The 12,513-nt window shown below is 41.2% G+C and overlaps 1 protein-coding gene and 1 pseudogene across 13 annotated transcripts in view; both read right to left on the bottom strand.

The window, feature by feature from the left end:
• Nucleotides 1–12,513, bottom strand: part of LDLRAD4 (low density lipoprotein receptor class A domain containing 4) — a 606,571-nt gene that overhangs the window by 207,885 nt on the left and 386,173 nt on the right. Inside the window, exon 1 of one of the 12 annotated variants that reach the window (XM_074340424.1) lies at nt 3,931–4,027. The exons of the other annotated variants lie outside the window; for them this stretch is intronic. Within the exon in view, the coding sequence (XP_074196525.1) occupies nt 3,931–3,991 (61 nt within the window). The 5' untranslated portion in view covers nt 3,992–4,027. Of the gene's footprint in view, nt 1–3,930; nt 4,028–12,513 lie in introns of those variants that run through there. 12 annotated transcript variants of the gene reach the window in all.
• On the bottom strand, nt 1,292–3,325 carry LOC109438689 (keratin, type I cytoskeletal 19; annotated as a pseudogene). Its single transcript, XR_002136428.2, has 2 exons — nt 3,317–3,325; nt 1,292–2,189 (listed from the first exon to the last, which is right to left on the bottom strand). The product of XR_002136428.2 is annotated as a keratin, type I cytoskeletal 19 (transcript).

Below are 12,513 nucleotides of genomic sequence, written 5' to 3'. Positions count from 1 at the left end.
TGGTGTCTGTTGTCACTTCTCCTCTTTCATTTCTGATTTTATTAATTTGGGTCCTCTCTCTTTTTTTTAATGAGTCTGGCTAAAGGTTTGTCGATGTTGTTTATCTTCTCTAAGAACCAACTCTTGTATTCATTGATCTTTTGTATGGTTTTTCTGGTTTCTATTTCATTTATTTCCGCTCTGATCTTTATTATCTCCTTCCTTGTATTCCCTTTGGGCTTAGTTTGCTGTTCTTTTTCCGGATCCCTTAAATGTGAAGATAAACTTTTGATTAGTGATTTTTCTTGTTTCTTTAGGTAGGCCTGCAATGCTATGAATTTCCCTCTTAGGACTGCTTTCGTCGCATCCCATAGATTTTGGGTCGTCGTGTTTTTACTTTCGTTTGTCTTAAGATATCTTTTGATTTCTTCCTTGATCTCCTGGTTGACCCATTCATTATTTAGTAACATGTTGTTCAGCCTCCATGAATTGGTGTGTGTTCCTGTTTTTTTCCTGTAGTTCATTTCTAATTTCATAGCACTGTGGTCAGAGAAGACAATTGGTATATTTCAATTTTCTTAAATTTATCAAGACTTGTTTTGTGGCCTAACATATGGTCTATCTTGAAAAATGTTCCATGTGAGCTTGAGAAGAACGTGTATTCTGCAACTTTGGTGGGATGAAATGCTCTGAAAATATCGATTAAGTCTAAGTGGTTCAATGTGTCATTTAAGGCCATTGTTTCCATATTGATTTTCTGTCTGGAAGACCTGTCCCTTGTTGTCAGAGGTGTGTTGAAGTCCCCTACCATGATAGTGTTACTGTTGATATCTGTCTTTATGTCAGTCAAGATCTGTTTTATATATTTAGGTGCTCCTATGTTGGGTGCATAGATGTTTAGTAGGGTTATGTCCTCTTGTTGGATCTTTACCTTTATTATTATGTAGTGCCCTTCTTTGTCTTTTAATATGTTCTTCATTTTAAAGTCTATTTTGTCAGATATAAGTATTGCAACTCCAGCTTTTTTCTAATTTCCATTTGCATGAAATATCTTACTCCAACCCTTCACTTTCAGCCTGTTTCTGTCTTTTGATCTGAGGTGAGTCTCTTGTATACAGCATATACAAGGGTCTTGCTTTCTTATCCACTCAGCCACCCAATGTCTCTTGACTGGAGCATTTAATTCATTTACATTTAAAGTGATTATTGATAGGTACATAGTTATTGCCATTTTTAAATTTGTAGTTAGATTGTTTTCATCTTTCTTCTATTTACAGAAGTCCTTTTAGTATTTCTTGCAATGATGGCTTGGTGGTAATAAATTCCTTTAGCTTATTCTTTTCTGGGAAGCTCTTTATCTCTCCATCAACTTTAGATGATAGCCTTGCTGGATAAAACAATCTGGGTTGCAGGCCTTTGTTTTCCATCACTTTGAGTACCTCCTGCCATTCCCTTCTGGCCTGCAATGTTTCTGTAGAAAAGTAGAGCCCTGATTTCCTCCTCATGGTTCTTCTGGAGGTAGGCCAGCTCTTCTTCAGGTCTTCGATCTGCATCTCCAGGTCGGCACTGGCCAGGGTCAGCTCGTCCAGCGCCCTGCACAGGCTGTTGATGTCGGACTCCACGCTCATGCACAGGGCCTGCTCCACCTGGAACTTGGTTCGGAAGTCATCCGCAGGCAGACGGGCATTGTCAATCTGTAGGACAATCCTGGAGTTCTTAATGGTGGCACCAAGTATCTTGTCCCGCAGCTCCTCAATGGTCTTGTAGTAGTGGCTGTAGTCTCGCGAGGGTCCGGGTCTCTGTTTCTGGTACCAGTCATGGATCTTCACCTCCAGGTCACTGTTAGCCGCCTCCAGGGCACGCACCTTATTCAGGTAGGAGGTCAGGTGGTCGTTGAGGTTCTGCATGGTCACCTTCTCGTTGCCCACTGGCAGCCCATCGGACCCGGCCAGGGCGCCCATATAGCCGTCACAGTAGTCCCCGAAGGAGGACGAGGACACGAAGCGGGTGGAGGACACCGACACGCTGTGTCCAGCCGAGCCCCCATGGATGCTGGGCACACAGAAGCCGCCTCCCGCCCCGAAGCGCACGGTGCCACCGCCCAGACCCCCAAAGGATGAGGAGGTAGACAACTGGCCATAGCTGTAGGAAGTTATGTCGAAGGAGGATGCTGCAATACTGGCCGGTGGAGTTGCAGTGGCTGGAGGAATCTATACTATGTGTTTTTAATTTGGCTTACATTAATGCAGTGTTTTGGCAGTAATTGCCACAAACCTTGAAATGACACTCTTTTCCTCTCACCTCCCTATCCCTTTATTAAACTCAGCTATGGGAGACTTTGACTCTAACACCAAAACCAAGAGTCAAATTTCTGTGATGTCCTTCTTTTTGAAACCATCCAATGATGTGACCCAGTACAGTGCCAATTCTTGAGTCCCCCTAATGCAAAATACTCTAAATTTAACTGGATACTTTAAAGGTTGAATTCTGATCTCTTCTGCTCTTCACCTCCACTGGGAACAAAGTTTAACTTACACAGGAAAGATTTAGGTCAGATGAAAAGATGGAATTAATATTTTCAGCAAAAGACATGTTAAGCATTAGACTGTGCTACTGACTGCGGAAACATCATCCCCTGAAAATCTTTTACTAGAATCAAGAGGGAAGATGGGTCGTCATCTGGTTTATCCCCTAACTGCAAGCAAGACCCCATGAAAATCATTCTGGGTAGCGAAGGTGCCTTATTTTTAAGGTGTGTTTTCCGTTTTTCTAGAAGACCAGATACCACAATCTTCCTTAATAATCTACTTGAGTTCCTGATGGTCTTCATGACTCAGGATTCATTTCCTTATGCTTAACCTAAATCTTCAAAGCTGCCACTGGTGTTCATTTCCTCCTGTGTTCTCATTGGTACTGATGCAGAACAGCTGGTGCCTGCCCTCCACATAATAACTCTTCCTGTTCCTCCAGACAAAGCCCAACTCCTCCAGGCCAAGAAGGGGTGGCAGGACAGCCAAGAGAGCCTGGGGTTTGTTATAGAATTAAAAGAAGGATCTTAAAGGGAAGGAAAAATTAATGGGGAAAAATTCCACAAAGAGGCCGGCAGTTGAAGGTAAAGGCAATCTGAGTTAGAAGATGAATGGAGATCTTTGAGTTTGCTTAATTTTGTAAAATAGTAGTGCTTACAATTTTTCTATGTGATCTAGGTGGGGCATATAATCCCTTTAAGTTTCAGTTGTCATCTCAGTACAAAATAAATATGTTTATTGCCTAAAGAAAGGGGGCGAGACCCAGTGACCTTTCTTGTTCTAAAATTTGGAATTTTATTAACCTATACCTGACCCATCTTAGCTACTTCAAAGATTATTGACCCAATTCTGAGGAAACAGCTAAGGGAAGATTTAAGAATCCTTGATATGTGCCTTTTTACTAAGCCACATTATTAGTAATAACCCCCTTTCAAGAACACTGTCTCATACTTCAGGAAAGTATTTCCTCTAAAAGATAAATAAATAGACTCACTGCAAGTGACAGCACCAAAGCTGTTTCTTAGGATGATGAATAGAAAACATTGGTTGATGGAAGCCAGGCTTAGAAAAACAGATGAGATACATTTACAATTTCATTTGTCAGTAAAATTTTAAGCTCTGAGATTTGTCAACTAAAGAACAAAAGAGATTTGTGTTCAATTATTTTCTCAACTTCCGATCTCCCTTCTCCCATCTACATTCACCTTTCTGACACCGGAATTCAAACTGTTCCCCAATTTACAAAATGAGGCCATTAGACCAAATGATTTCTGATTTCACTTCTATGATGAAACTCTGCATTTATGAATGTAGATTGGAATTTTAATAGTCTTTCCTCAGAATCCCACCATATATAAGCCCTTCTGAATAGTCCCATACATTTAAATTAAGATGTCATTTTCTCAAACAATGATTTACTCACTGTGAAAACTTGGTGAACTTGGAAATCTCTCCTCGATGCCAAATAAGACCTTGAAAGTCATTGTAACTGCCGTGCCAGGAGGCCGGGGGCACTAGGACTGAGTTAAAAAAGGTTAAACTGTATCTTAAACTGAGTATTAGCCCATTAGGTTCACTCTCACTATTGTAACAACCAGAAAAAAGTAGCCTTGAAACACATGTACAGAGAGAAGACATCAAATTACAAATTATCATTTTACTAGACTTGCTTAATAATCATTTAATAATTCATTGATAAGCCTATGTCCTGGGAGGCAGTGGGGGGCGCCCGAACTTCTTACAGGCTACATATTTTCTGCAAGTTCCCACTATTAAATGTCATTTATTTAATGCATATTTTCTATGGTATTGGCATACTATCAATATGTGTTATAAGAAAAGATATTTCACTTGTTTTAAAAAACTCAGACATAGACTTGAAAGAAGTCCTTAAGACAGAATATGTTTCAGTGGGCATACTGCATTGTGAACTCATTCAGAAAAAGCTTTTACAGACATCAGTAACTAAGCTCTTCAACGGAGGTCAGGCTGAAAATGAATTCTCTCTCTCTCTCTCTCTCTCTCTCTCTCTCTCTCTCTCTCTCAACTGAAGCCCCTTGAAGCAGAAGTTAGATGATTTTATTTCCCCTTCTAGTAAATATATGCTTTTGTGTCAGACAAGCCAAAAGCTACCACAGTTGGAATTCAGTGAATGTCAATATTTAATCTGTCCCTTCCTTTTCCATTTTAAACCACAATGCACGATCTCAGCATGATTAATAACAACCACCCCACTTCTTCTCCCTAATTCACTCCAGCTCTTTTTGTTGCTAGGTAATGTTTTCAGTCGACTCTCCTCCAAACACAGGGATGATGGCCTCCTGGTAACCACTGCTGATGGGTCTCCACGCCACCTTCAAGGATAGCAGCATGGCAATTATTATGTCTGGGGCCAGCATGCCTGCTTCCAAACTGTGGGGTACGGCCAGAGCCTCCTTAGGAAGTGGGGACCTCTTGAGTCATCCTGCACACAGATGGGAGGAAGCAGGGGCCCAACAGGGGATGTGGGAGGCCCAATCTAACAACCTTCTTCTTCCTAAGGACCATGGCGGGTCATGGCTTTAACCTCTGCCTCCCTTTGCCTATTCCATGTATTCTTTTTCTCTAAAATAGCAAGGGCCAGTGGTGGACAAAGTCAAGAAATTGTGTTCTGCTCTCAGCCCTGCATTGGGATCTCCTGGTATGGCACAAAAAAAAAACCCATTGAATCTTGGCCTTCCTAAGTTTCTTCTTAAAGAAGAAAAAAATCTTATGTTACAAGCCTGAGAGTGTTCTATGACTTAATGAGAGGATACTATTCAAATATTGGAAAATATTTCAAAAGCATTCAAAGCAATTCCCAACTAAGAATACCAAACATTAGGGACACCAAAGCCAGAAGCAGCAAGAGGCACACAGTGCAAAAAAGAGGGAAAAATGATTTATTTGCTTTTATATAAATTATTTTTAGCAATTAATATTTCTAAGATCTAAATTACTCTCTTAATTTTTCCTAGTCTGAAAAGCTGACTCCATGGTCTAACAAAAATGCAAAAAGAAACTTTATGACATTTTACACAGAACTACACTGTTGTGCAAAACACAAATAAAGATTTAAACAATTGAAAAGGAAGACCAGAGTGTGAGGACCGGCCTGCAGATGAAGGGCATGCACATCCCCAGTATTGGTAGGCTGATGAAAAATGGTTTTAAAATTGCTTGAAAACAATGAAATTTGTTGGTTGTGGGCAATATGTCAAGGTATTTAGAAGACAGGGGTTATGTTTTAGGATTCCCCTTTATTTACCATACCCTTTTACTAGGGTAGAGACATTTGCTATGGCAGAGACATCCCCTACTGCGAGACAGGAGGAGTAGGTGAGCAGTGAGGATGGAAGAAATGGGGACGGTGGGGCTGCGGCCTGACCTGGTGCTCCCACGGGGTGCCAAGATGACCTAGGTACTTAGGCTTTGGCCAGAGAGCTCCGTCGTCTGGACAGCAAGACCCCTGCAGGGAATCTTGAGTTTCAGAATTTTGGGCATGTCCCCAGCTCGGGTGCAAATTTGGTGCTTACGTGCAGAGAGATTCACAGGAGGGTCAAATTTACCACACCCAACGTCTTCCTGGAAAATATCTAAAAGCCTGGACACCTTCGTTGAGGCTGCTCCAGTCTGTGGGAGCCCCACCTCTGGGTAAGGTCAGACAATACTCCTCAGCCATACTGTGTCTTCTTCAGGGAATTCGATTGTCCTTCTGGGTCAGGGAAGAGGTATTCACTAAGGAGACGTTGCTTCCTGACAGATTATAAGAAGAGTGAATGAACAAAAGCAAGCTGGAATTAGGACACGGAGGAAGGGATAATCACTTTTGTTATAGTAAATAAAATAGATGTTCCACATGATTTTTACCTTTACAGCAAGGCAAAGGGAACAAGCAAAATCCTGGGCAGTGAAAGGGGTGTCACTTCATACAGTGGCAAGTTATAATTAGAGGAAAGCTTCTCAGGGGATTCTGTCAAAACCCAGAAACATAGAAGCGAAATACTGAGATTAACCTTCCTGAATGCCTCAAAGCAGGACACTCACATATACACCTCTGTATTTCTGAGTCTTCACGGTGTCTCCTTATAGTCTCAAGCCCTCCCTGACCATTCAGGGAACATGAACATGACCTGTTTCTGCCCAGACTTGGCATGTGGTGGCATAGGTCTTAGAGAATGGCAAGCTGCATTTTCAACTCCTCCTTAAATGCTTGTCTACCTTTATTAGCTCTGTTGTGAACCAACAGTGAATGGGAGGCAAAAACTACATGAAAGTAACATAAATTATCTATATTGAATTAATTACATACATAAAACATAGTATTACAGTGCTAGATACAATGAAGCAAGCTTAATAGCCATCCATAAATTGATGGAAACAGTGCTTAATGAAAGCCTCTTTGTGGAGTACTGCAAACTCAGTGATCTAATAGTACCAACATGCAAAGCTCTGGAATGACAAGACACAGAACTTCACGCTGTCACCTAATGGGAAAAGTAGTCGGCTGAGAAAGAGATCTTGGCCTCTAGTTCTAGTTCTTATTCTTTGCCTGTAAATGGGTATAAAACTCACCTTTGGGCCATTTGACATTAACCTTACTGCTTTATTACATCCTTGCTACACTCAAGTGTTTCTTTTGTTATAAAATCAAATGTTGGCATCTTAAGTATGGGTTACTAAATTACACTTAGCAACACCATATATCTGTAAAGGAAACAGACAAAAATTAGATTCAATGGTACGAGCTATTAATTATTTCAAACATATAATGTATCTTAAAAAGTAGCAAGTCAAACTTATTGCCATTCAATTTTAAATGTGTCTGTCTTAGAGATTCTCTCCAAAAATCTCTGTCATTAAGTTGGCATGCACACAAAAATCTACAGACTGACTGTGATGGATGCACTCAGTGACAGAGCCATTGACGGTCGGCCGTTAGTCTTCGGTTCCAGAGGTTATCAGCTACAGGCAGAAAAATAATTCTTGGAATGTTTAATTATCCCAGTTGCCTTACAGGTAAACATTTATAATAAATTATTTACTCAACCCCTCATCATTAACCACACAGGACCCTCTCAATGGTATGTAGCAGGTTGAATAGAGTCTGTTGCCTTTTCCATAGGGTGGGTCTAGATGGCAGCGGAGTGACCCCCTCTCCCAACTGAATCCCTCCTGGAGCTCAGGGATTTGCTCTGTTGCCAATTTTTGACCTCTGAGAAATTCAGGAGAGGGTCACAGAAATTGTCATTAGAGAGATGAGGCAGAATATCTAAAGGGAGGGGTAGTATAGGAGGCTTCATTCTGCCTCTCCCTGTCCTGTGCCAAGGACTGCAGATTCTGGCACAGCCAAGATCTGGTAAACTCTTGGTTGTAAAAAAAAACACCAAAACCCACTATTTCATATCCTCTGATGAGAAAGTACTGCCAGATGAGGGAAAGCACTTCTTATTCACTACATTACAGAACAGATTCTTAAGAGGCTGCCTCAGTCCTGCCTCATGTCCTGGCTCTCTCTTTTCACGTGGCCCAATAGTCCTCATGGTGAGCAGACCCTCATCTGCACACCCTCGGACCAGCCGCTCTGGCCAGCCCACATGGCAAAACATTATCCAGTGACCAAGGCCATACTTGTCAGGGAGACAGCAGAAAGTTCACTTTTTGATTTTAAGATTCTTTTTTTTCCTTACAGAAACCATTCCTGGAAATACCTATAAATCATAAGATAAGGTAGGCTTAAAGTGTTTTAGGCTATAATTTCTATTTTTTTTATTAAGGTATAATATACATATAGAAAAGCACACATATCACAAGTTATAGTTTTCAGAAACTGAACATACCCATGTAAATTTTTTTAACTCGGGCTATAATATTTTGAAATATAAATCTCACAAAAGGATAAAGTGAAAAAATGTTCAATTTTAATGTAGTTCACTTATTATCATTTCATAATAGTTGGTAACAAAGTTATAAACAAAGCCTAAGGGAAAATAATACCTAGGCCACATTAGGTCACAGTAAGTCATTCTGGGTACATTAGCTTTATACCCCATAATGATGAGTTACTGGCAGACAGCACTTCAGGTAGATGGTGGATCCCAGACACAAGTCTCCTGGTCTCTGAAGAACTAATGGCAGTTTTCTAATCATTACGGAGATTTAGGATAAGCACTCCACTTCACTTGGCCACATACCTTCTAAATGGAGAAGATCTGGGTTTTATTTACTTTTATCATGAGTTACTTAACAGAAGGAAAAGATGTATGTAACATTTATTCATCGTTTAGCCATTTTTCTTCATGCCTGGCATATAATCCCCTCCCTTCCTCTTCTATTCCAGGTTCCTATAAGTCACTCAAATTAAAGTAGCAAACAGATTCTATGGGTATTTTAATGCAGCATCTCTTTGACAACAGAGATGTGACTCTGACCCACACACTGGAAAAGGGCTTTTGCTATGGCACAATTACATGCCTGTCTGTGTTAAGAAGCCTCTCCAAGGAAGGCTCCATCCATGCCCTATTGCTCTGGGAACTTCAGTACGTTGACTTACGAGTCCTGACAAATATTTTCAACCTACGTATCTGCTATGGATATAACAGGGCATCAGTGCTCACATGTGAGTGTTTGCATATGAGTGTGCTGTGTGCGTCTGTAGAGCAGGAGACATAGGACATCAGATGAAGAACATACCAACGAGTTCCTAAGTGATAAAAAATAACAATGATTCTATTACAAGTAAAAATACCTAAGGCAAACACCAGTCAAATGTCTGCAGAGGCCTCACACCCCTTACAAGTCCATAGGAGGTGCTGGACAATCAATATTTTAGGCCGGTTAACAGAAATCGCTGCCAGTGCAGTTCTCATGTGACCTCTGTACTTCAGAAATGCACACGGAAGGGTGGTGGGAAGAAAGACTACAGAGATTTTGAGCCATCACAACATTCACAGCATATTTCAATCTTGGTCCTCTTCCCTCCAAGACAGCAGGGTATGGAGGGCACAGAGGGGCACTTAAGGGGGTGTCAGCTTTTCTTTAGTGGGTCCTGCCCCTGCATCGCCCTTGGATACTCTCACTGCCCGGGCATAAATGTAGGGATTAGGACTCAGGAGAAGAAAGTTGAAGCAAGAGCAATGATACACGAGGCAGACGGGAGGCAAGTGGAGGAAATGGGGCAAAGGCATCTTTGGAAGTCCCTGACAGTCTGGGGAAAAGGGTAAGCTGGGAGTGAGGCAGGTATGCTGGATGGTTTCTTTTCCATGAGGTAGCCAGGGTTACCCTTTAAAAACCCCAGTCAGCTCATGATTTTCCTGGCCCAAATCCCTACACTACCTTCCCCTTTCACTTGGAGTAAAATTCAAATTCCTCACCCAGGACCATAAGACCCTAACCAGGCCTCTGACCTCTGAGCCCCTCTGAGCTCCTGGCTGTCCCTCCAACACAAGCATCCTCTTGCCTTGCTGTTCGTTGTGCCTGGATGCTCTTCCATGAAATGGCCATGCGGGTACTCCCTCACTTGATTCAGCTCTCGGCTCAAATCTTGCGTCCTCGAAGACTCTCCGCCATCTGCTGCCACCACTCTCTAGCCCTTCCCCACCCATGTCACTCTTCTCTAGGGCACCTGTAATCACCTGGCATTACATTATATGTGTACTGTTTATTTTTGGTCTCCGTGAAGGCAGGGGCTATGTTTATTTGGTGTTTTATCTTCAATGTTGAAGATATAGCAAGAGCTCATGACACTGGATGAATTAAAGAAGAAATTAACAAATTAATTAATTAATGCATGCAGGTAGCCTATGGATGTTAAAAACCTTGACAATGAAATAAAGCAATGGCTGCAGCAGCAAGCTATGAAGCTGATGCTGTGATCGGCACCTCTTCGCCAAGGCTTTGGCACTTCTCCCTAGTTGAGCAGGATGGCACCTCACCAGGTCAGGGGAGCCGGCTCTGTTCCTCTGACACCATCTCTCTGTTCTTGCCATGTGGCACGGCCAAGAGGTCATGAAGGCTCCCTGAGCCAACATGCCTTTGTACTTTTCTGATCACATCTCCACCCAAATAGCAAGGGCCTGAGAAATCCTTTAGCTCAAATGCCCACCTGCAAGACTTCCACCACAAGAGGAGCAAAAGGTGAAAGACCTAGCCAGCTGTGGCTCTCGGCCACCACTGAGGGCAGTGTGCCTTTTGCTATACTTCCTGGAAATAGGAGGCAAATTTTTTAAGTTTCCTAAACTGTATTATGGTTGGGGGATGGAAGAGAAATGATCGCCCTCATAGAAATTTTAATAAGGAAAAAAAACAAACTTCTATTTAAAACAGAATTACAAAATTTCAAATGACTGATACACATGAAAAAGTCACTTAGTCATGTAGGGAATTCAAATTAAAGCTTCAATATAATATGTACTACCCACCCACCAGAAATGGCTGAATTAAAAAGCCAGACAATACCAAGTGCTATGGAGTATGTGGAACAAGTAGAGCTCTCATAACTGTGCTGGTCAGAGTGAAAATGGGAAAACCATTCGCCCCCAGAAATTTCACTTGTATATTTCTAACAAAACTGCAGCCCAAGGGAGCTCTGTGGGAGGCTTGTCGAGTTCTGCTGCTTTGTGTGTGTGTGTGTGTGTGTGTGTGTGTGTGTGTGTGTGTGTGTGTACGTGCGTGTATGTGACATTCATATTGATATAAAAGTAACCATTTTAAAGTGAACCATTTAGTGGCATGTAGCACAGGTATGATCAATGTGTAAATAATACAGTGGGTTTTTGATAGATGTACTTTTCTAACGTATATACTAATGCAATAGAAAATTTTAAAATGGAATGACAACATATAAATGAGCTTTTTCCTTGCTTTCACTCCTTTAAAGAATATCTGTTTTGTAAACAGAGAGGAGTGGGCAGCATTTTCTCTTTAGCTATCTCTGTGTCATTTCTTCTTTCTCCCTGGTAGAATGAGCTTTTATTGCTTTGGGTTATATAGTCCCCCCTTGTTTACGGGGGATATAGTCCAAGGGCCCTAGTGGATACCCGAAACTGAGGATAGTACTGAATGCTAATCAACTTCTTTAACTCGGCCAGAAATATGGCAGCAGTTTTTTCATCAGCAGATGCAGCCTCTCCAGTAATTTTTATATTTTTCAGCCCAAACCTATTGAATCTGTGTAACCATCCCTTACTTACAGTAAATAGCTTGGTGACACTCATTTCAGGGGACTCCTTGCTTTCTGGTGTAACACTTTGCCATAAATTGAAACACGTTTTCTGTTCATGTCTTTGACTCACAAATTTAATGCTTTTTTCACCTTAACTAAGCATTTATCATGCACTGTGGCCGTAACTTTTGCTGTTTGACGTACAACAGCAAAACTAGCACTAATTTCTTTTTTCTTCTTCACAATTTCACAGATAGAAGATTGCTTCTTACCATAGATCTTAGCAACCTCAGCAAAGATTCTTTTTTTCCTTCCTTATTGAAAACTTCCACATTTTTCATTTAAAGGAAGCACTTTACAGCTTTTCTTTGGCATATCCGAATTGCCAGCATTATTTTTGCATTTTAGGACCATTATTAAAAAAGACTTACTTGAACACAAGCACTGTGATAAAGAGAAAATCGACCTGATAATCAAGATGGCCACTAAGTGACTTAACAGGCAGAGAGTGTCTACAGTGTGGCTACACTGGACAAAGGGATAAGTCACATACCAGATGGAATGGAGCAGGATGGTTCGAGATTTCATTATGCTACGCAGAACAGTGCACAATTTACAATTATTTCTGGAATTTTCCACTTAATATGTTTGGACCATGGTTGATTGCAGGTAACTGAAAACACAGAAAGCGAAACCACGAATAAGGAGAGACTACTGTATATCATCATCCCTTCTCCAGGATTACTTAGGGGTTTTCTATGCATGTGACAAAACCCATTAGTAACATTTTCAGTTGACTTTAAATTATACCTTGCTATTTGTTTT

The sequence above is a fragment of the Rhinolophus sinicus genome, linkage group LG09, assembly GCF_036562045.2.
Source record: "Rhinolophus sinicus isolate RSC01 linkage group LG09, ASM3656204v1, whole genome shotgun sequence".
NCBI lineage: Eukaryota > Metazoa > Chordata > Mammalia > Chiroptera > Rhinolophidae > Rhinolophus > Rhinolophus sinicus.
The sequence above is the reverse complement of the archived record's forward strand: the minus strand, read 5'-3'. Positions and strand labels throughout refer to the sequence as shown.